The sequence below is a fragment of the Calidris pugnax genome, unplaced genomic scaffold, assembly GCF_001431845.1.
Source record: "Calidris pugnax isolate Ruff unplaced genomic scaffold, ASM143184v1 scaffold8, whole genome shotgun sequence".
Taxonomy (NCBI): Eukaryota; Metazoa; Chordata; class Aves; order Charadriiformes; family Scolopacidae; genus Calidris; species Calidris pugnax.
The window spans coordinates 18967577-18992116 of NW_015090830.1; the positions used below are offsets into that span (position 1 = coordinate 18967577).

A 24540-nucleotide genomic window follows, 5' to 3' on the forward strand; every position below is an offset into this window, starting at 1 on the left:
TTATTTTGTTTCATGATGCACAAATAGAAAATCATTTAAGTGTGACTGATTTTATTCATCCACAGTAGTTGCTCATCTGAAATGCTATTGAAGTTCAGTAATTGAAGTCTGAAATACAGTATTTGACAGATGGTGTGGGTGGTTGTGCCATTTCCATGATAAATCTACTTACAAATATAACCATGAGGAAGTTGTCTTCATTCCTTGACTACTGCAACATATAGATGGAAAAAGTGACAAACACGACTTGAAAACAGATTTGTTTCTTGGTTCTTCATTTTCCTGCTACAATGATTTGAATTTTTAAACAAGTGCAAAAGAGAGGTTTCTTTTTACTTTATCTGAAAAGGAGTTGCTATAAATGCTTAAATATTCTTTCAGTAGGTTTTCTTTTCTTACATTTTCTTTGAGGCTTTTCCTATAGTGAATTAGTTTTGTAATGTCTTACAGCATCAGTTAGAAAGCATTGCTCTTTTAGATGAAAACTAAATAGATCTTCACTAAGATACAATTACTGTTAAAAAAAATATTGGAGGTTGGAGAAATGGACAGTCTTGTTGCCCCAGGACTTGCTCTTGAAATTTAGAGATGATAACATGGTATAAATAAAAATATACTGCATTATCCAGTTTTAATATTCTTTTTTATTCTCTTTGTGTTTTAACAGAAATCACTGATGCTGGTACTAGAGGAACCCAAGATACAATTAAGGGTGTGAAAAGAAAAAAGATTGTGACTGAAAACCATCTAAAAAAAATACCAAAATCGCCTTTGAGGAGCCCTGCCGAAACCAAGGTTAAGCAAAATGTAGACCCTTCGCTGCTAAAAGCTCTGCCGGATGCCTCCGAACGCGCCGCGGCACAGGATCACTCACCCGTGCAAAATGGGAATCAGTGCACCAAACAAAACGGGGGGGCGCTCAGCAGCGAGACGAGTGCTGAAACAACCAAATCTGAGACATCCACGCAGACAAAGCTTGCACTGACACATCAGTCCTTAGATTTGGGTAAACAGGCAGCGGAGGATCCTGATGCAAACCAACTGAGCTCACCAGAGAAGAAGTCTCTATCAAACTCCTCATCGAGTAAAACAAAGACTGACAGTAATGAATGTATTAACTTTGCTGATTGCAGTACATCATCCCCATGTACACGTACTGCATTCGATGTCTTACTAAAAGCTATGGAGCCTGAACTGAACACCTTAGCACAAGAGTGCCCCCCTTACGGGATGCAGATAGAGAAACTGAGACCAAATAAAACTGTAAGCACCTCTTCTAGTCTCACCTCCAATACGATGAGCGTCCAAAATCAGTCTGCTTTGTCACAGCGTGAGTTTGCAGCTGGACCTCACTACTACCCGTGTGCGCTAAACAATGTGCATGTAGCAACAACCACCAAAACTGGACAAGCACAAGGCCAGTCAGTTTCTCACTCACAAGACCTTATTACAAAAACCGGTCAACAAAATCACCAGGTTGTTATGTGTCCAAGTTTCACGAGACAGCTGGTGCAGCAGCAGAGTCAAGAAAGCCCCAAGGTGCAGCAGATGTACAGCATAGCAGTAACTTCGTCTGTCGTTCACACCTCATCTTCCACTGTAACTCAGGTTTTTCCGCAAAGCCAGTTGGTAGCTAGTTCGTCTTCGCCTTTGTCAATTAGCACATCGAGTTCAACACACTTGTCTATAGGTCCCATGTATAATTCAGCCCAGATAGCATCAGTTGTAAACCATGGTGTAGAACAAATATGTAACCTCCTGAAAGACCAGAAGCCTAAAAAGCTAGGGAAATACGTCTGTGAGTATTGCAATCGGGCCTGTGCCAAGCCCAGTGTTCTCCAAAAGCACATCCGGTCCCATACTGGAGAGCGACCCTATCCTTGTGTGACGTGTGGGTTTTCGTTTAAAACCAAAAGCAATCTGTACAAGCACAAAAAATCTCATGCACATGCTATCAAACTTGGACTTGTCCTACAACCAGATTCGAGTGGCCTCTTCTTATCTCATGACTCGGACAAAGCACTTAGCATTCATTCAGATGCGGAAGAAAGTGGTGAAAGTGAAGATGAAGGCACTGCTGATGAAAGACAAGATGACCAAGAACTGGAACCTACGCAAATAGTGAAAGTCATTTCGAGTGCAGAAACGTTGCGGAAAGAAAGCCCTATTCCATTAAGCAACCCAGATTGCATCCCAGGTGACTCTTCATTACATGATACAGAACCTCAAGTAAGGGCAGCTTTACCAAAAGTAGTGGTTCATCCTGTAAATGTTTCTCCGTTAAGGGCCGATAGCCCAAAAGTAACAGAGCCAGCACCTGAGCTTGCTGCAGCACAGAGGAAAGGAGATTTTAAAGTGACAACTCTTCAGTCAAATTTAACACATACAGCCTCGTACAAGGAGAATGACATAAAGCAGCACCAGAAAGTAGAAACGGGCCAATTGGAGGAGCAGCTGGGATCTGCAGTCGGGGCAGCGCATGCTCAGCTCCAGAGACAACAGGCAACCGATGGTTCCCAAGATCAGCAAGGAAAATGTCTTTTGAGCCCTAGAAGTTTAGGTAGTACTGATTCTGGTTATTTCTCTCGTTCTGAAAGTGCCGATCAAACGATGAGCCCACCAGCTCCTTTCGTAAGGGCTTTGTTGACCTCTGAGAAAGATCCAAATAAAAACCTGCCCTGTGTGCCACGAGCAAGTGGCGTTGTAGCATCAGTGGTACAAACTGTTTGTGCCGAAAAAAATATGATTCTTTCTGGCCAAATGCGGCCTCCCATGGCAACCAAAACCCTTGAGGAGCGTATCTCAAAGTTAATTTCTGATAATGAAGCTGTTGTGGATGACAAACAGTTGGATAGTGTGAAACCAAGAAGAACATCTCTTTCGAGAAGAGGCAGCATAGATTCACCAAAATCCTACATATTTAAAGACTCTTTCCAGTTTGATTTAAAGCCCATGGGAAGAAGAACTAGCTCAAGTTCTGATATACCAAAGTCTCCTTTCACACCCACTGAGAAATCAAAGCAAGTTTTTCTTCTTTCTGTACCGTCCCTTGACTGTTTACCTATAACACGAAGCAATTCCATGCCTACTACCAGTTACTCAGCAGTACCTCCAAATGTGATACCTTCCTCTCATCCCCTTCGAGGAAGTCAGTCGTTTGATGATAAAATTGGCTCTTTATATGATGATGTTTTTGTATCAGGACCTGCTACTCCACTGAACCAAGGTGGACATCCTCGGACCCTTGTTAGACAGGCAGCAATAGAAGATTCTTCTACGGGTGAAAGCCAAGTTCTTGGACCAGCACGATCTGTAGAAGAAAGTTATCTGGGGTGTAATGTGTCAAATGAATCTTTGTTGCAAAGGAGCAAGTCCCTAGCACAGGGATCAAATTTAGAAAAAACAAAGAAGTCCCCTCAGGTGCGAGGAACAATGTTTGAGTGTGAAACCTGCAGAAACCGATATAGAAAACTGGAAAATTTTGAAAACCACAAGAAATTTTATTGTTCCGAGTTGCATGGACCTAAAACTAAAGCAGCAATCCGAGAGCCTGAGCATAAAACTGTTCCGAACAGTACACAGCCTCAGATTCTACACTACAGAGTTACTACTTCAACTGGCGTCTGGGAGCAGACACCTCAGATAAGAAAAAGAAGAAAAATGAAAAGTGTTGGTGATGATGATGACCCACAGCAAAATGATACGAGCGTACCATCAAAAAACACAGAAGGCCAAAGCAAGCCAGTTAATTCCTCCAGTCTGTCAAAACACAGTGCGACAACAGTGGTAGGATCACAACAGCCAAGCAACCTTCTGCTTCAAAGTTCCCAAATTCAGCTTGTGGCTCGAGGCACAGATCAGACTCCCGAGCCAAAGATGGCTCCGCTCATTGAAAAGCAGGCAAGCTCAGCCGTGCAGGAAAAGGTGGAGTTGAAAAGACAAGGGACTGGCATTTCAGTAATACAGCACACCAATTCCCTGAGCAGAAACAGCTCGTTTGAGAAATCAGAGTCATTTGAACGAGTATCACCAGTTTCTTCTCAAGAGTCCAACAAGGTTGCAAAGCACCGCACTGTGAATACAGTTGTCATCCAAGAGGACAGACATTCTCATGTCAATGCTCCCCAGCATCATCAACCCCTGTCGTCTGAAGCGCTTCGAGGGGAAGTTCAGGGAAGCCAAATGGTTTCCAATGAGAGAAGCGCACCGCTTCAGCCATCGAGGCTTGTTCGCCAGCATAACATCCAGGTTCCTGAAATACTGGTCACAGAAGAACCTGACAGGGAACAGGAGAACCAATGCAGCGATCAGGAAAAGACGGAGAGGTTTAATTGGCCACAGCGCAGCGAAACGCTGTCAAAATTGCCAACAGAAAAGCTTCCACCCAAGAAGAAAAGAATTCGCTTGGCTGAAATGGAGCATTCGTCCGCCGAATCGAGCGTCGACTCCACGCTTTCCAGAAGCCTCAGTCGGGAGAGTAGCTTGTCTCATGCCTCCAGCTTCTCGGCTTCACTCGATAAAGATGAAACTTCGAAGGCTGAGAACCCCCCCAAAGCAGAGCTCGTTAGTAAGTCATCAGAGTTCCTCATGATTCCCGCTGGCTCCCACGCGCTGGCTGTGCCCGGCCCTCATTACCGGGAAATGAGACGTGCCGCCTCAGAGCAGATCAGCTGCACGCAGCCGTCCATGGAGGTTGTGGACTACAGGAGTAAGTCTTTTGACTGTGGAAGCATGTCTCCCTCCAAACCTGCCTCACTCGTAGAGATAGCTGCTCCGAAAGTGTCATCTGCAAATGGAGTTACTGGACATGTGCCTCTACTAGAAAGGAGGAGGGGGCCATTTGTAAGACAGATATCTTTAAATATCGCTCCAGAAAGTCATCAGCCTCAAGTTAAATCGACTTCCTCATTTCAGACGGCTCATGCCGCAGACGTGCCCGCAGTGCCGTCGCACAGGCTGCAGACCTCCGGCACTTCTTCCGTGGAGTTTCCATCAAGCACTCAGCATTCACAGACTCACTCCAGGCCTCCCTCGGCAATGCAGAATTGTAATCCTGTTAGCCTGTCTTCGGTTCAGCAGCCTCTAGATCACGTGTTGAATAATCAAGGACAGCCATCCTCCACACATCAGCCTTCCCAGACGTCTACTAAAACGTCAGCCCACGGGACACAAGCGAGCACATACACACTTTCCGGTCATCCCGATGAAAAGAAGGATTGTTTTGCTCCGAAGTATCAACTTCAAGTAAAAACATTACATATAGGTCAGCCATACTCTTCTAAAATGCTAAAAAATACTTCATCGACTCAGACAGTTCCAGGTCAAGTTGGGGTGGACCAAAATGCATCCTCCTTTGAATTGCAGACTAAACTGTCTGACATGTCTAACCCATACTCCGTGCCTCCTCTAAAGCAGATTGTCCCTAATAACTGCAGCAGTCAGATACATCCGATTCCTCCTTTTGTGGTTCCCGTCCGTATTCACAGCAGCGTGCCCTCCTATGGCTTTGCGACTGTTACACCCCTCCCTCACATTCTAGTGACCCAGGATCAGGTAAATCAATCTGTTTGCAAAACAAATGTCGCGACAGTGCCAACACTTGAAGGCAAAACTCAGCTGCCAAAATCTCACAAAGATCATCAGAGGACTTTGCCAAATTCATTTGAATTTGAAAATTCCCTACCAGAAAGCGGAACCAGAAATTCACCTTTGTCAAGCTCTTTGAATATTATACAGAAAGTGCCAGTTAGTGGACTCTTCCCTCAACAAGAAGCTACAGCTTCAAGTAAACGAATGCTTTCCCCAGCCAACAGTTTGGACATTGCCATGGAAAAACAGCAGAAACGAGTCAAAGATGAGAGTGGAGCTGCCTGCATGACAGATGCCAGACCACTGCATTCACTGAACGTTAGATCTAATGACCCTACCAGTAAGCAAAAGAAACCAGTTTTGGTAAGACAGGTTTGCACCACAGAGCCCCTTGAAAATCACCTCTTAGATCCTGATGGTGTTACACAGCATGAAAAAAGCAGCAAAGCTGGTACTTCAGACCTGCTGTTGCCTGACCGTCATTCCTCTGACACTGGGGCTTCAGAAGCCCTAAAGGAGTCACCAGAATCTGAAGACCTTAAGTCTTCAGCATCGCCAGTGTTTGCAGTTAGAAAACCATCCGAATTGTCTCCCGTGAATAATCAGAGTTCCCTTCTCAAGGCTGTAAGCAGCAGCCAAGAAAGAAGGTCCCCAAGTAACAGTAATGAGAGCAAGCACATCAGTAGCCAGGGCCAAGCAAAGCCTGTAGCTACACTGGCTGCGATGAACGCAGGAGAAATCCAGAGGTTGTCGTTCCCAAGCCTCAAGACCTCAACGAGTTTCACCTGGTGTTATCTCTTGAAGAGAAAACCATTGCACCTGCTGCAAAACGATCAGAAGATCTCAGCCTATTCTACCTGGACCATTAGTCCCAACAATCCCAATCCACTTGGTTTGTCGACAAAGGTAGCTCTCTCCCTCCTCAATTCAAAACAAAAAGTTGAAAAACCTCTGTACACTCAAGCCAGAACTACTCACCCCAGATCCGATGTATTGGTCTATTCAAGCAAGTGGAAGAACAGCTTAACCAAGGTACTTAAGCTATTCTCGATGTTTGCTGATCGTTTACAGAGCGTTTGCTTTGCAAATCATGCTTGTTCATATTTTAGAGAATGTAGAATGCCTGACATGTATAGTCTATGTGCTTATTTGTTTTAGTTATGCTGGATCAAACTGCTAAAAATATCTTAAGTAATTCCATTAAGAAACCTGTTCATAAGGATTTATTGCTTTTCATGGAAATTAGTTCCTGGGTTTAAATCTGTTTATGAAGTGTTTATCGTGGCAGGAATGTGTTTGGCTATTTTTAAAATGCAAAGAGTAGAATAAAAATAGTTCTGATATAAATATTTTTTTTAAACACTTTTAACTTAAAAGAGGTTAATTTAAGATCATAATTGCATATTTTGCCTTAAAAAATCAGCTGGTATTTTCTGTTATAAAAAAGTGCTCAGCCTGAACAGGTGTCCATGGATACGCCATGGAAATATTTCTCGCCATCGCTGATCGTCTAAGTGTGAGCAGTGAACTGCTTCCCTTTCTCCCACCTGGGTTAATCGGTGGTGTGAAATAATGACAAAAATAGCCAAGTTTAAAACAAAATTACAGCTGCCGTAAAAACACTGACAACTTCTTGGATGGATAGGGCTCCGCAGATGACGTTAAATCTTGCGCAGTGGAACGTACTGCGGGCCATGTTGGTGACCCACGTACAACACTGCATCACTCCAGAGTCAGACGTTGAAGAGCAGCACAGTCACTTGTTATTTCCTTCCCTGTCTCGGGGCTGCACACGTGTGATCAGGATTTCGCTCACCCAGTGGTTTTGTTGTGTGCGGGACCAAAGCTGTGCTGGTTTGCACTGGATTTGGCCTTTCTTAGTAACCTAACCACCTCTGTGAATGGGCACAGGATGCTCTCTGCTCTGTGGTACGGCAAGAGGTGGCTGTGCCTATTCAATGGATCGTGGTACAGCAAGAGGTGGCTGTGCCTATTCAATGGATCTGGTACTTGCTTTTATTGTCCCACCTAGTGAAGCTGTAAGGCTTTCTGAAGAGAGCCTGGGTGTGCAGCGTATGGTTTCGCACCTTCTCCTTTCCCCTTTGCTGTGTACGCCCTGTGCGTGATGCTGAACTTCTCCGGAGCTGGCAAAAAGCAGGGCGTTAGCCATGGACCTCCCTTTCTCCAGAGTCCTTCAGGACACAGAAATCATTTTTTGGGGGTGGGTAAATGCACTTGTAACTTGTCCTAATCCTGCAGCCTGCCAGCAGCAAAACTTTGTGGGTATTGAGCTGGGAACTGGGGTGTGTAGGGCCCCAGTCACTCTAGAGGAGGCAGACACAGCCTTGGGAAAAGGGGTGTATTTCTGTGGATGCCGAGTGACACAGGCTGTTGCTGTCAGCAGTCACCCCGGCATGTTTCTGTGTTTGCTCAACGTTTTGCCAAGATACAGGGTCGTCAGTGGGGAAAAGAGCAATAGGATGAGAAACTCTATGTAAGAGGAAGAAATAGGTTCAGAATTACAGGGGGAGTCGAGAAGATAAGCTGAAATCCCTCAGGCCAAAAGAGCGTCAGAGTTAAACCTGGTCCTTCTGAAATCAGTGGGGGTCTTTGCTAACATTTCTATTGGGGGTCAAAACTCAAAACTATCTGCAGAAAATCCATACAGGCTGCTGGCTTAGTGTTAGAACTGAAATGAGTTCTTGGTTCCATATTAGCGTGCCACCTTTTGATTAAACTCATACTACCTTTTTCAGCCCGCTCCCTCATACACTTAATGAGATGTTGCACTTAAATAGTGCTAAATTAAAAAAAAAAACAACCAGGATTCAAAGACTTAGCTTTTTTAATTCTACATACTCGAGCGATTCTTTATAAGGCAAGTCTCACATCAGTTGTGTCGTTGACTCATGTTTGTTTTATTTTTAAAGAACAGTGTATCAGAAGAAAATCTCTGATAACAAAGCTGCTGCCTGCCTCTTGAGCAGCAAATTTTGTCTACAAACAAATTCTGTTTAGAATATAAATAATGGATAATAATATTTTGAAAAATATTTTGACAGCACCCTTTTAAACACTCCAGGAGCACTTAAATGCCGTAATAGGCAGCTGTCAGGTACATTTACAGTGCTTCTGCCACAAAAGAACCACAGTTACTAATCTTTCTTCAGTCTGTCTTGCTGACGTTTTGAATGAAGCACACGAGCACGGGGAAAATGAAGAGTTCTTAAGCTCTGCTTGCGGCTGATTTACAGGTTTTACTCCGAGCCATTATGAAGGAAGAAAGTGCAGCACGAAAGCACCAATTAAAGTTTAATTGGCTTCTCAGATTGTATGAGCAAGGTATAGGATGGCAGAAATTAAAAATTTCAAAGACCTGATACGACCTAACACCTCCAGAGTTTGTCTGCTTTCCCTTTTAATGACTCGGGCAGCAGGATTTCAGCCGCTTTCCAGGCTGATGATGCTGATGGTGTTACAATGTACCTTTGTATTACCAGTCTCCAGCTAGACCTGGTAATGGAATAAAACCGATGCCAACTCGGAAACCTCCTCAGGGAAGCCATGTTTAAAGAAAGCAAAATCTGACATTCCTCATTCGATTCATGCCCAGTGATTCTGTTTTTTCTGGTCGAGACTGAGGATGGAGAACATTGGAGGTCCTTTTGGATATTGAAAAAAAAAGAAAAAAAACCCAAACAGCGAAGCCAACAAACGGATTGGCAAATAATTCTCAAAAAAAAATTGGTTGATTTCCCTCTTAAAAGCACAGCAGAGTCCTGAGTTCCCCTGGGAGCCGCAGTTCAGACTGCAAGTCTCTGGGGGTTGTGTTTGCTCAAGTGGTTTGCACATTTTCACCCTGACCTGAGGGAGAGCTTTAAGTGCTACTATAATGCAATTTAAAAATAATAACAAAAATGCAGCACTCTTGTGCCTCACCTCCTCTCTTAGCTGTAGCCCTTTCCAGAGTGCTTTGGCGCATTCTGCTTATGGGGCTTTAACTGCTGATCTCACCGAGATAAAGAGACTTCCTGAACTGTTCCTGGGTTTGCCCCCAGAACCAAGTCATGTTTAGAGAGACCTCATGCTGCTGCAGAACCTCTGCTAATCACTGCCACCAAACAAGGCGGTTCCTTCAACAATAGACGCCCTGGGAAATGAAGAGACACGTGAACGAAATGCAAACAATAAGGAACCCCGGGACTTTGTTTGCTCTTCACAATTGGCTGCACAGAGGCAATAGGTGAAGTTGCCACGTTCCAGTGATTCAGAGGACAAACCACAAAATGTTATTGCGAAAGAAGCTCCTGGAATGAGTACAGCACGTTAAAATGTAACAGGAGGTTCACCTGTATGGAAAAGGCTTATTTTATCCCCTTAAGTTTTTTTATTTTATTGTTTTCTTTATTATTATTTTTCACCAGTTTTCCTCACCTGAAATCACTGGTGGTGTATCAAGAACCCTTTCTTAAGCCCCCACATTGATCTTGGCTTCCGTCTCTGAAGCAAATCAGTAATGTGTGCAGCATTCCAGGGTGAAGATTTTCAGGCAAGAATAGGCTGAAGAATGGAAAGTTTCTCCTAACTGGAATGCTTTCCTTTCTTGGATGATGTGCCACAACAGTCCAGCTCACCACTGGAAAGCAGTTAAATGCAGAAGATTTTTATGTGTAAACTAGTAAAAGTTTAAAGATATTAAAAACATTTTCCTCAAGTGGCTATGTGCCAATGGGAAAAGTGTTTAATGAATATTAAAATCTGAAATTTATAACTTTGATGATTCAGGCTGCGAGCATGTTTTTTTTCCAAGGGATGTTGTAAAGTACCAGAAGTATCTATTGAACTCCGGTCTCTAGGCAGCCCTAAGAGCAGGGTTTTTTCCAGTTTCATACCAGTAATTGAAGACAGTGGAGTTAAATTGGAGCAAAACGAGTAAAGTAGAAATGAATCATGTTCCTTGTCTCTATGAGAAAAGAGAGAGAAGACTATGTTAGAAACCGAAGGCATAAGTAATCGTGGAGAGGAACATTTTAAAGCACTGCCATTTTTTTACCCTTTTCACCAGTACGTGTGGGGTTTTGGAGGGATTTTAGGTGAGGTACATGAAAGGATTTCCACACAACAAACCCGTGCTTCTTAGAGACTGGCTGTTCTTTAAAATTTACAGAGGACCCAGCTTCTTCTCAGGAGCAATTTGGTATTTTCCATAAAAGCTAGAAAGGCTGGTTTTTTTCATTATCAGTGATCTTTTTTGTAGATTTCTGTGACGGAAGCTCGGTGTTTCTATTAGAGCATCTCTGTGAGAGCAGCATTTTGCATGTTTAAGACACTGAAACAACTGCTAAAATAGCATATAACCAGTAAATTAAAGTACATAAGTGGGAGGCAGATAGTCTAACATAGGTGTTCAAATTACTATCTTATCTCTGTACATAAACATTTGTGTTAACAAAAGCGGGGGTGTGGAATCCAGAGGTGTTTGGTCTTGTGTTCGTTTGTGCACTCTAGGAGCTCTTGTGAATATACAATATATTATAATGCAGTCTCACCATAGCTTAGATAACAACATAAGCCAAATACTTCTGCGATCTTTTTCCTTTGTCTTTTCGGTCTTGAAAATTAAATCTGGAAAGAATACTTAGTATTTAAGATTGAAAGATCAGGCACCTAAAGATTGCATTAATCCAGCTGTTGGGAATATTTATGTGGTTTTGGATTTAGTACACATATTCTGTATTTTCCACTACTCTTTTCGTTGTTAAATTATAAATGTCGGCTTGTTACTCCTTGTTTGCGGTGGAAACAAAAGCAGTTCACGTGCCAAGTAGTGTAGAGGCACTACAGCATGGTTGGGTTGCAATTACTAGAGCAGGCCCCGCGTCTGATGTGTCTCATCCAGAACATCTTTCACCTTGTGTGAATGCCGCTAAAACATGCAGGGTGAAATTTCGTTCTTCCTACACACAGGCAGAGCTGTCGTGTCTGCTTCGGTAGAACTGCTCAGCTATTTGAAAATCCAGCCCAAATCAATCAGAGCAGGGACTGGAGTAGTGCTTGCAGCCTGTGTGGATTCCTGGGGCTTTGAATCGAACAGGAAGATGCTTTTCCTCTGATCTCTGTTAATTCCTCATCAGCCACGTGGAGGACTGTGGGCAAGGACCGGGTGCCAAAATGATGTCGCCCTTTGATATACGTGACCACCAGTGTAATTTATTGGTCATTTTAAGTCAGCCAGTGAAGTCATTCCTCTTGCCAAGAATTCACAAACTTGCAGCATTAAATTTTATAATGCGTAGAAAACACAAGGCCAGACTTTTTTTCTCTTGTCATTTTATTCACTTATCAATATGAGCAAATGCGATAAGCGTGCCAGCTACGTGGGTAGAACAGTTTATAAATACAGCAGCAATAATTGCAGGCTAATTGGATCATTCCTTCATTGTTGCCCATTTTATAAATATCCTAGACTTGGAAGGAGTAGATTTTAATTGGCAAATGTTGGGGGAACTCATCCTCCTTTAAAAAAAAAGTTCCTTAATTAATAATCAGGGGAAATGAAGAAATGTATTTTTGTTCTGCTAGACAACTGGTATGCTTTTTCTTGTAATTTTGTCTGGCAGTGGGAGTTAAGTGTGGAGTCCTGCCCTGGGAGGGTTTTGGAGCCCCTGTTTAAAACCTCAGCAGATTGGGAGCAGTCATCTTCTCTCTGTAGAAGGGCTACCTGTGAGCCAAGAGATGTCACCTTCACCTTCCCTGAAGAAGAGGCATCTCCTACTGTAAATTCAAAGCACTCCTGGTTCCCCACAGTGCCATAGTCTCCATGTCAATTTGCCAGCCCACAAATATTCAATGCATAGCAGGGAAGAAGTTTAGCAAAAGATATTTCATTTCATGTATCTTAACATTTTTTAAAAATCAGTTATTATAATTGTGGCTTCCATGCTGCTTTTATTCATCATAACTTACAGGTTTGAATGGCATATGAAAGATACTAATTCTAATGATATGCATATCTCATTTTCTTTCAGCGAGCGTTAAACAGAAAAAAATTGACTGCAGCTGAATTCAGCAATAAGGAAAACTCTGAATCAAGCACTGAGCATGATAAAGAGAACTCCTTTGTCAAAACTGAACCAAGAAGAGTTAAAATATTTGATGGAGGGCAAGTATTGTACTTTGTATACTGGATATTGTTATGAAGATATTTTTTTCCTTGATTCTAGACTTTGCAGAGATGTTGCTTCCTGTTTGATTTATTTTAAACAACAGTTCCCTTACTGTGGTCTGTGGATGTTGGTTTATGTTTCCAAGAAAAATGGAAAGTCATCAGAAGCATGGAGCCATGAGAGTTACAGGAGGGGGTAGTGAAATAAAGAGCAGTAGGCAGTGCAATTCTTTTTTTTTTTTTTCCAAAGAACTAACATTAATCAGCAGTAAAGGCAGTAGATACAGCCATAGATGTAAATTCTGTTCCTATATTTCTCTTAAGTGATAAATAATACCTGTTCTGCAATAAGGTTGTGTGACTGTAGCCAGAGAGGATGTAGCCCAGGGGCTAAGCAGCAGGCTGCAGTACAGTCTCTGGCAGTTCGCTGTGGCATAGACAGACTGGAGAACTCCTGGTTTGAGAAGTGCCATGGAAATATTTACTGAGAGCCCTCATCCATGCACTGTAATACTCTAAATTGGTTGCCTGATATGAATAACAGTTGCTTTAGCCACAGTGTTGTGCCATGTACAACATCTTATAAAACAGATTATTTTTTTTTAGTGGAAAAGTGCCAGTGACACTTCTAAAAATTTTGAGCACAAATGGTGTGTATTTTATTATTCCTGTAATTGGTGCCGGGCTCTAGGGCTTTCCATTTATTGTTTCCCAGTTTGAATCCAGTCTAGGCCAGCAGTTAAGCCATTACCAGCTGCCCAGGTAAAACTTTTCTGTGTGTCTCTGCTCTGATCCAAACGTTGCAGGGAGCAGGTCACAAAAGCTGAAGCACAACCTTTACCACCCTTGAGCAGAGATACGATGGATGGAATTGAATCTGAACAATTTTTTCCATCTAGAGACAGTCCCAGCAGGCTGAGTCCAGAGCACATTGACAGGGAATTTTAAAGGCTTTCCCACTGTCGTAACTAATGTTGTTCCTTTTCTGCATCCAACGCAGAGCCTCAGAGGTGCTCTGTTAAAGCTCCCTCACAGTGCCCAAACCCGCTTCCAAGAACTGACGCTTTAAAAAAGTATGTTCCTGTGTTGTGAAGAGGAAATTTGAAATCTTGAAATGTCTAGTGTCAAACGGTACCTTTATTAAAAAAGATGTGCCATCATTCCTAAACAAGTCCCTGATTACCCAGTGAAAAATCTAGATGTGAGTTGAACAAATAAATGTGTAAGTTGAACAGAAAAAGAGCATGATTAGTTTTGTCAGTCATCCATTTTTATGTATAATTTTTAAAATTCTGGCAGGTTGTGGTTTCTAACTAGAATAATTTTCCCCTTTACAACTAATTGCCTTACTCTCTGATGGTACTGTCACCAGGTACAAATCAAATGAAGACTATGTGTATGTTCGGGGGAGAGGCAGAGGGAAGTACATCTGTGAGGAATGTGGGATACGTTGCAAGAAGCCCAGCATGCTGAAGAAGCATATTCGCACACATACCGATGTCCGTCCTTACCATTGCAATTACTGCAACTTTTCCTTCAAAACTAAAGGTAGGTGCACTTTTCTGTGTGCATTTTTTCCCCCTTTTCTTTTCTTCTCACGTTTGGCTGTTCATAAGCTAAAGGAGTTGCCTCTCTGTGGAGTTTTATTTTCTAATGCTTCAAATATTTGTAGTTTCTTACTTCTTGTCCTTTGTCTTCTGTATGTTTATTCAGATAATCACATCTTTATATAAATGAACTATGCAGCATGCCACAGTAGGTAGGAGAAAAAGAGAGTGGAAGAGGAAAATCATGTGGGAGTAAGATGAAAGTTAGGTGAAGTGAGCTGGTTGGCTGCTTATCCATGGTTGGGATGGGAATGCAGAATTTTAGGTGCCTAGCAGTGAGCTTTTGGAGGTACGACATCGGCATATGTTGTACTCCTGTTGGCACTCAACTGGTGTCTCGGGGAAAGAAGTTGGCTTTCATTAAACTACTATATTAAAATGTTTTATATACCCTTGAAGGACAAGGTGCATTTTCCACTTGACCTTCTAAGACCCAAAGAGGGACCCCTACTTTTCAAAACATCACCTGAGTGATGTGCTCCAGGCGTTCCTGCTTTAGCAGGGGAGTTGGACCAGATGATCTCTAGAGGTCCCTTCCAACTCTGACAATTCCATGATTCCATGAAAACCTGTTACACCAGATACTTTAATGCACCCTAGCTTAAGCAGGTGGTATATTAAACAGTAGTGGGTCCAGGACTCAAAGCAAGTGAAACAGACAGGAGAAGTTCACAGCCAAAATAGTTTCAGCAAAAAGATTCTAAGCAGTAAAATTGTTCTTGGCTTTGAACATCATTTAGCAATAATCCTCCCCAGCTGTAACCTCAGAAACATTTGTCTTTTTAGTGGGTTTGAGACTACACATCACAAAAAATAACCCAGTGCTGCAGGAAGTGGGTTGGGTATTCTTTAGGTGTGTCAAAACCTATCACTGCATCCTGACACGCTGGGTCATCTTGTTGCCTTTAAGATGAAATGTCAGAGTGCGAACCCAATAAATTCCAATTATGGTTTTTGCAGAGCAGGCGTGCTGGCCAAGCTCAGAGAATGAAGTGTTCTGCCCATTTGAAGTTCTCCCTGGTTTCAGTTGTAGCAGATACAGTTCTCTTCTGCAGTTGCTGTGCCCAGCAGTTGCCATTACAGCTGGCAGAGTCAGTCATGCAGTTGGGTGCTAGATGTTTGGTAAACCACCCTTCATGAAAGGGCGGTGTGGCCGGTAACTTCATGTAGCATATAAAACAGGGAAATATGCTATTTGTGAGTCAATATAGTTATATAGCTTCATAACAATTACTTGAAAATTTGGGGTGTATCCTAGCTTCATTTCAAAGGAAGAATAAAGCATTCCAAAACTATGGAAGGGTCACCATTTCACCCACTGGAATTTTTTCCGTTTGAATGCCTCAAAGAAAAAGGTTTTTGAGAGACAATAGGAAATTTAAATAAATGAGCAGTTACTTGTAGTAATATACACTTCACAAATATCATCATTTACAGACCTCTGATGTACTCAACCTTTTCTTGATGATATTTGCCATAATTTTTTTTCAAAGGAGAAGGGGAGAGCAGCCTGTGGGATCTCTCAGCAGCTTTGCATTCACTTTTGAGATTTGGATAGAATATGTTCACGCTCTGATTTTGAATAAAATTAATCTGTTTAGGTCAGCAGTGAAAGTGATTACACTAAAAATAGAATCCATTAAATACTAATAGAGCTGAAAGATACGACCTTTAGTTTCACGCAGTAGTTTTCTTTCAACATGACTTTGAAGACTGAATCGGCCTTTTTTATACTTTGCCATAAACAAACGAGGGATCTTTTACACCAATGCAAAATACGTCATTATCTAGGATTTCTATCCTATTCTGTTTTATCTCAATAAAGAACTTCATGAAATGTTGCCAGAGACCTAGTAGCATTCAGGATGGTGAATCTGCTGCAGCCCTTGGCAGCTTGCATTGAGGGGCAAGGTTCTGTCAAGTGTGAAATCAAATTATACAGGTGGTTATGAATGTACCTGAGCAAGATACAGGCATGTTGAGTGTATATTTGTATAGTCACAGAGGACTTAATCTTTTTCATTTTTTCTTAAGGAAATTTAACAAAACATATGAAGTCAAAGGCACATAGCAAGAAATGCATGGATTTGGGAGTCTCGGTAGGCTTAATAGACGACCAGGATGGAGAAGAAGAATTTGGTAAGAAATTAAAATCTTCTTTCTTTACTGCATTTTTGATTTTATTTTGTCATCCCAGTTTCTTACCTTTTCTTTTCCAAAGCTTTTAAATTCTTGTACAGGGAATAGATACAGAGATAAAAAAATCTTAGAATCTAGTCCAAGGGAGTAAGAAATACTGGGAAAACCTTCGCTAAAAGAAATGGCAAGCATATGCTAAAGATAAATTGCTGCTGAATTCTTCAGAAAGTGTTATGCAGTTTAACTTTATCAGTTTCACAGATAAATATGACAAGACTGAAAATACCAGAAAAACAGCTGTTCGCCTAGAAAAAAAATACAGTCAACTGTAGTGTTTCTTTGAAAATAGTTGTGCATGAAATTGTCAAAGTTTTGAGATACACATTTCATAAAAATTATATCACTAACATGCCACCCGAACCATAAATATGTTGCTGCGTGCTTTGCAGAGGGGCTAATCCAGTGTAGAGTTCTGTCCTCCTTCACAAATAATTGGGTATAAATCAGCAGATAGAGATCATTTAGAAATTATGAACATTTTTCAGCTTGACCTATTCTACCTCTCCATTAGTGATGAGAGTGTTATCAAAATGAATGTATTTGCTAATAATTGGAATTCAGCACTTTCCTCATCCTCAGATGGCTCTGATGAAGAGGAGATGAAATCAAGGACAGGTGAAGAGCACCAAATTGAGGTCATGTGGGTTTGGCTTGGCATGATAAGAAACATGTAGCTGCACCAGAGCCAGTGGGATGGAGAACAGGGTTGTGCATTTGGACTCTGTTTCGGACCTCGACATGTCTCAGAGAGTGGTGGCATTTTCTCCTTCCTCCCATTTCTCAGCAGGGAGATAAGTCCTGTTGCCTTGTATTTTGTTGTATTTTTCTTCCTTCAGTGGAATAGTTTATTAGATTGCGGATGAGGTTTTGAGACAAGAAAGCAGTGGGGATCTTTATTTAAACAGTAAAGGGCAAGAAAGATGAGTGCACTTGCTCCCGTATGACAACCGCGAGCAGAATAAGCGAATCAGCTTGAACCTAATTCTAAATAATGCTGGGAATATGACTCAGCTGGGATGATTCAGTAGTGCGCTAGGTACAAAGAAACCTGCATTTTCCCTTTTTTGGCATTCTTCGATAGATTCCTTTTCGGTAAGCTAAAAACATGTTCCCCGTTGCAATTTCAGGTACCAAATAAATAACACAGAAGATAAGCGGCAGTACAAATTATTGTCCTTTTCTCACAGAGGAACAGTTTTCATTAACATTTTCAGCCTTCAAATGACAGAAAAATCGTTGCAACTTTTTTAAGCAATGTTCTGTAGCTTTTGACATGTTATTTAGTTTTATAAACTACAACTGAACAGGTATTTCCATTTACTGGGAACTGAAAACATTTTATTGATTGATAAATCGATATTCCCGATTGCATACATTAAAATCTGCATTTGTGGTTATATGTAATGGGAAATGTTTCAAATGTTAACAGAATTATCAGTAACACCCAGTAGAAGTAAGCCATTTCAAACATTTGATGAAAGATAGCTTTTCTTTGGCTCTAAGACTATTTAATTGAGAGAGAGAGAGACACACTCTCTTTTTACATAACATGTACGGGTGTGTGTAACCATAGTATAAATAAATTATATATTCCCTGAAATGGGTTCTTTGTTTCAGCACAGTAATTACTTAACAAAATAAATACTCTATTTTGGAAAAAAAGAAGCAAGATAAACATTCAACAGGATTTGCCACATAATCCATTAAACTCTTCCAGAAATTTAATTATAAGACTGCAATGTTTTTTTATCTGGGTTGGTTGTTTTGTTTGTTGTTTTTTTTTTTCCAAAATAGAGCAGGTAACACTTCTTTCTTTAGCTAAGAACCCCTAGACAAAAAACAACTTGGTGATAAAATCCCTATCTTCTCTAAACCACCTAGCTCAGGTACCCAGAGCAAAACCAGCACAGCAGCACAAAGCTCAGCACAGAAGTTCCATCCAAGAACCAGATTAATTAAGCCCCTCATCAACGCACATTTGCTGCAGCTAGACCATCCAGCCTCTCCCGTTGCTGCCTAACCCAGTGCCTTTACAATTATCTATGTAAATTCAATGAGTAACTGTACACTTTAAAAATGCAGTTTCATCTCCCAGCTCACCTCGCCACACTTGAAGGTATTTCTCATGATAATACAGAAAATTGCTTGCTGGCCCATTTTGAAGGCAAAGAGTCAGAAAGGGCGGGGGGGAAAGTGTGAAGTATTTGCATACAGGATTTTTCAAATGTAGGTGGTTCTGCTGCCCTCTCTGAAATCCTGTACTTGCAAATTTTTTGGCCACATTTGAATGTGATTGAATATATTTATTTTTTTTGAGGTGTCTAGGCAGCCTCATTTAACAAAGCAGCTTGCACTAGCTCTTTGGCTGCCTTTTCCCCAAGGGCAGTGCAGCCGAGCTGGCGTTTGGGGCAGCCCCCCTCATGCCAGGTCTGGGCTCCAGGGACAGCCCTGCCAGCAGTATGTCACCCACAAAGGAAAACGTGAGGTATTGGGTATTGAGCCACCCTCTCGGCGTTACATCTTCCACCCTTTCACCCCTCCTCTCTCTCCCATGTGGCCGTGGCAGGTTTTTTTGTCACGTATCCTTTTGGCGATTTAAAAACCTATGTCTTTAAACATGTACATTTTTTACTTCAGGAGTTGCTGTAAAAAAATGATCTCTTTCTTAAGAGAGTGGTCTTTTCAGCCCCATCTCTTTCCTCAGCTGGAAGGCAATGTGAGATGATGTAGAGGAGGGTGCGGAAAATCTGATAAGAAATAATTATGACCTCAGAAAAAAATTTTCTTCTTCCCGTAGGCCGTGTGAGATTGGCCGGTTTCCTGATCCAGAGAATGTCTGTCTGTCAGTCTCTAATTCGTTATCCGAACACTCGGAATACTGATTATTCTGATGGCAATAAAAACGTCTCCACTTTTGCTTAAAGTAACTAAGCTGTACGTCTTCCAGACTTCGAATCAGAGAATTAGCCAGAAACTTAACAGCCAGCAATCTTTCATTTACTAAGGAATTCGCTGGTTCTGGTTTTATGTAGTTGTGTGTTTTTTTAAGCATAGGCAACCACAATTATTTGAATATATCATTTTTTAGATTTACAAGAGAAGTCAGCACTGACCTGATAGCAGTACAGATTAATAGTGCACGCGGATTGAATAGAGAGTGCAAAATTGTGCGCAGTCCTGAAGGCAGGCCCACACACACACACACACACAGCCTGGCTTTGAGTAATCTGAGAAGCTGAGATTTTGTTGTGCTGTAGCATCTAGGGAAAAAAAGAGAGAGATGCTCTCTAGCTGTCTGAGACTATATGTGATCAGAGCTTTTAACATAGCATTCTTTGTATTTGGAGTTGTCATCATTTGGGTATTAGTAAATACTTTCTGGCCTGTTTTTTTTTGTATTCAAAACCATTCCCTCATCCATTTATCTTTCATCTTCTGCTCTGTGGAATGTTCTTGTCACCAAAATACAGGGTTGCAATGTAAGGAATGTTAATATCTGAATTAAATTGTCAGGCGAGGTAAACTGTGACAGACTGCAACTGGGGATATCCTCTTTGACCATGTTGACCCAGCTTAGTGTGACAGACTGCAACTAGGGATATCCTCTTTGACCATGTTGACCCAGCATTTTGCTATGCAGTCTTAAAAACATCAATAATTTGTCTTCAAATTAAAACAGTTATGAACTTTAAACCTGTAATATTTCATATGTAAGCTAATGAATGAATGGTATGGTACGCCTGAGTAAACTTGCAGAAGATAGTTATTTAATAATTAAATCAGTAGATGGACAGGACTTGTTTCAATGGTCTCTGCAGAGAAATTTTATCCCCAAATTTTCATTACCAGTGAATAGACCTAATTGTAAGTTTCAGATATGTATTTATATATATATGCACACACACATATATTTTCTGCAGTATTAAGTAAACCCTTCTAAAGATACAATGGTTCTAAGTTAATTAGCTATACATTACTTCTAGTAGATCTTAAGTGAGCTTCCATGGCTCTTCATTAGCTTAATCATGACTCAGTCTGTGTGTGTTTTCACTGCACCTACATTTTAGGAGTGAAAATAAATGAAAATCCTTGCAATAATATCCTCCATTTGCAAATAAAATGGAAGACTGGTTCTGTATAACCTATGCAAAATATTTTTCTTTTTATTTTTTTTTTTACTGCCAGTGTCTGATCTTCAACTAGATGTACATTAAGCATGCTGGAGCCCTACACCTACAGCCTAGGAATAGAATTGCTAATGCTAGGGTTGATTTACAATTTACAGATTACCCAGGAAGGCTTAGGTGTAAAAAATCTCTTCAGAGAAGAAGGGGTTACCCTTGCTTTTTTTGGTTAGTTCTATTTTGTCACTTTCCATACTCTCAGGAATGAAAGTCAAAAGCCCACAGTTCTTTTTTCTCATTTCTGAGGAGCACTGGCTATTACCAGTCTGAATTTAACCCAGTAGATGTCACTGTGAGTCCTGTTTGATGATGATGAGCAGTGGACAGTAGCTGAACCATGACTGAAATCAGTCAAGTGAAGCCTCTGAACAGACTTAGAAAGACAAGGAGACATCAAGTTTGGGTATAGATGCTAGTGTTGTTTCACATCACTATATTTACCCTTAGTTATTAAAATTTGTTTAAATGGTTGTGGAACAGTCTATTGCAAAACTAACACAAGAGGTAAAAAAGGCAAGTCTAACTTTGTTATTGTTGAGAAAAATAGATAGTGTGGTGATGACTTGGTTACTTTCAAGTTTATGATAATATGATGACAGACTAAAAATTATTTCTGCCTTTATTGCTGTAGTATGTTCTTTTTTTTCCTCGAGTTTGATGGAGAATAACGAATATTCTTTATTGTTAAATGCTTTTATGTAGCTACTAATCCATAACTGAAGATACTTCCACAATTTGAGGTGATAAACATTGCTTTGAGTTACTCGGGTGCTAAAAGCCAATAAATTTAGCAAATTAAAATTTAGGTGGGAATAGATAGTGAACAGACCAACAGATACTTAGTAAGCTATGTCTTAAATCTGTCTAAGAGCTAATAGTGATACCCATAGTTACCTATGTAACTGTCCATTTGCTTAGGAACACGTCAGCAGTCTGGACTTAAATTTTCAGGTCTTTCTTGTCTTCCTGCCAATGAAAGAATGAAAATTAACATTTTGCTCTTTATGTGAAAATCTACCTAAATATGATTCTGTTATAAGAAAACATGATAAAGTTATAAGCCATTGAACTTTATCACTGGATGTGGTACAGAAACAGGGGCCTGCTAATTCAGGTCATGTAATGGACTAGTTGGTGATACCACAATTAAAAGCTGTAAGTTGAGATTCTGAAGAACCATGCTCATGTTAGGATTGATTTACAATATACTGGTTACCCAGGAATCTTTTCAAAGAAGCAGAAGCTACTCTTACTTTTTTTGGTTAGTTTTATTTTGTTACTTTCCATACCCTTAGGAATGAAAGTCAAAAGCCCACGGTACTTCGCACTATGATGATAATTAGATAACCATTGTTAAAACCATGTACAGTAAGGATTCCTGTAGGAAAAAAAGCTTTGGAAATAACCTACATGGAGAGACCCATTTCAGTTACCTAAATCATAGCATCACAACTGGAAAAAGCAGTTCATGGACTTACTAGCCCCAGGCACTTCACTAATGGACATATTAGGATGCTGATAAGTCTGGCTAATGCTATTGTGCTAAAGAACTTGAAGCTTTTTCTCTCCCGCTTTGAGGTAAAATGTCAGTATAACAGAGCCTTAGCCAACAAGCTCACCAACACTGCAGACACAATACGGAGTTGATTAGCTGAGGACTGACAACAAAATAAATGAAGGACTAAGATGATTTTTGCCTGTGATTTGTATACACTTACTTCAATACCTAGGATTAAAAACTCAGCTTTTTAAAATACGATTATAGCTGGCATATGAGCAAAATCTCCAGTCAAAAGTTGTGTCCACAGTTCTGTTATACCTTTATTTCCAGCTGTTCCTAGTTTTTGCAGTGTTCATGCCTGTAGCCAAAAGTTCCACTTTCTCCTGTGAAGTCCAGGAAGAAGATAAAGTCTTGCTAAGGATTTAAAAGAAAAGATTGCAACAGTTGATAGGAGATGAGAAACATTCCCTACTCTTCCAAAAGCACTCTTTATAAAAAAAATAAGGCAGTCTTGAACAGTCTCTCTGTTAAAATGGTCAGTTACAAATTTGAAAGAGGAGTAGCTTTCATAACGCAGAACAGCCTTCACTTAATAGTGTGAAACTTTTTTCCTGTTTTCTTTTTTTTTAAAAAAAAACAGAACCTGTGAACTTTCATGCCAAAAGCCATTTCCCCATATGCTAGTGGCCTTTAAATTTATGACACATCCTTCATTCTAAAATATCCCACACTGCTTTACAACCTCACACAAAGTTAAACACAGAAGTCATTTTGTTCCCTTTGGAAATTGAGTCAGTTGTAGTTATATATATATCAGCTACATAAGCATATGGTTATAATTGTGCATAGTTTAAGATAGGAAGCGAAGAATTAATTTTTCCCCAATTAAAACTGCAAGGGAACTTTAGTAGGCAGCGTACCATTACTGAAATGGATCGGGGCCAATACTACTTGGTTAACAAGACAGTGCTTGGAAAAGAGTCTTTCACCACAAGGAGTGGCCACAGCCTCAGCTTGATGCCTCATTCGGAGAAGACCTCTAACCTGCCTTGGTCTTCCCTCTGCTAAAAACTCCAGCACCTGGTCCTCTGTCAACTCCACTGATTTACAGCAGTGCTTAAGGGGATCACTAATTACAAAAGCTTGGGCACCTCTTGTTTCAGCAAACATGCACACAGGTGAAAAAGCCAGAGCAGAGCGTTCTTTTGTGCATTTCCAGAGCAAGCGAGCCAGGAACGGTTTTGAGTCAGGAATGGGGTTTTTTTTAAATCTGATGTTTGGAAGCGGTGTGGGAGTAAGGGAACCACATTCATCGCTGTCACCTCGCCCACACTGCAGGCTCTGGCTCCAGGTAACCACACTGAAATAGAAGCTGGCAAATACACAAAGGGTGGAGGTAAACAGGGAAACAATAGAGGGAAATGATATCCCACCGAGTCCTGCATGTAAGGAATCTGTGTCCCACACACAGTTCCCCTTTCCCTTTCTGTGGTTTTATTCTAGAAAGCCGAGACGCATGCAGGAGATTTCTACACAAGCAGCATTTGCTAGTAAATCCTGTAGAGTTTTTAAATGTTGACTTGAAAAAAAGATAGTTTCTTATTATAAATCAGGGCATTGTTTGAGCGTGTGTTTTCCTTGCTTTACAAATGTGACAAGTCAGATTAATCATTTCAGGTGGTTTCTCTTGCCAGTTGGAGACAATCATTGGTGATTGACATCAACTTTCACAGAAAATGTGATTCGTGTGGAGAGAGGGAGAAAAAAGAAAAGAAACAATAGGATTTCCCAGAGAATAGTTATGTGATGTTGGTAAAGGGACCAAAGTTAAGAGGGACTGAAATCCAAGATTTTGCAATGCCCCATACGTTATTTAAAGAGTTGCAGGAAATGCATGGGTCACCCTTTAGATGTAACGCTCAGTGAAGTCCTTGAGAACTGTTAAAGAGGCATTGAAGTGAAATCATTTCCATTCAGAAATTAAACATATGTAGAGGTTCTAACGTTTTAGATGTGTTTGCTTTGCAAATTAATGATGAAGAAACACTGTGTGTGAAGAAGAGAAATGACAGAAGTACAGGGAAAAAATGGTTGAATAACTCCCATGTGGTTTTGTTAATAATATTTTCAACAATCCTACTTGCCATATTTTTGGAATGGACCTTACTGAATTAATTTTTCCACTAAAATGTGTTTTCTTTTTTGAACAGCTTTGTCTGTAGATGAGAATTATAAATGAAGACTATTAAAAATTCTAAAAAATATTTTTGTTAGCATCGTTCCAATGACCTAGAG

General features: G+C 40.7%; 1 protein-coding gene across 4 annotated transcripts in view; it reads left to right on the forward strand.

Annotated features, from left to right (window-relative positions):
* Window positions 1-24540, forward strand: part of HIVEP1 (human immunodeficiency virus type I enhancer binding protein 1) — a 128201-nt gene that overhangs the window by 88479 nt on the left and 15182 nt on the right. For all 4 annotated transcript variants that reach the window (XM_014940963.1, XM_014940962.1, XM_014940964.1 and 1 more), the window contains 4 exons: window positions 668-6621; window positions 12618-12751; window positions 14127-14302; window positions 16396-16500. In XM_014940963.1, coding sequence (XP_014796449.1) covers window positions 668-6621; window positions 12618-12751; window positions 14127-14302; window positions 16396-16500 — 6369 coding nt within the window. The remainder of the gene's footprint in view (window positions 1-667; window positions 6622-12617; window positions 12752-14126; window positions 14303-16395; window positions 16501-24540) is intronic.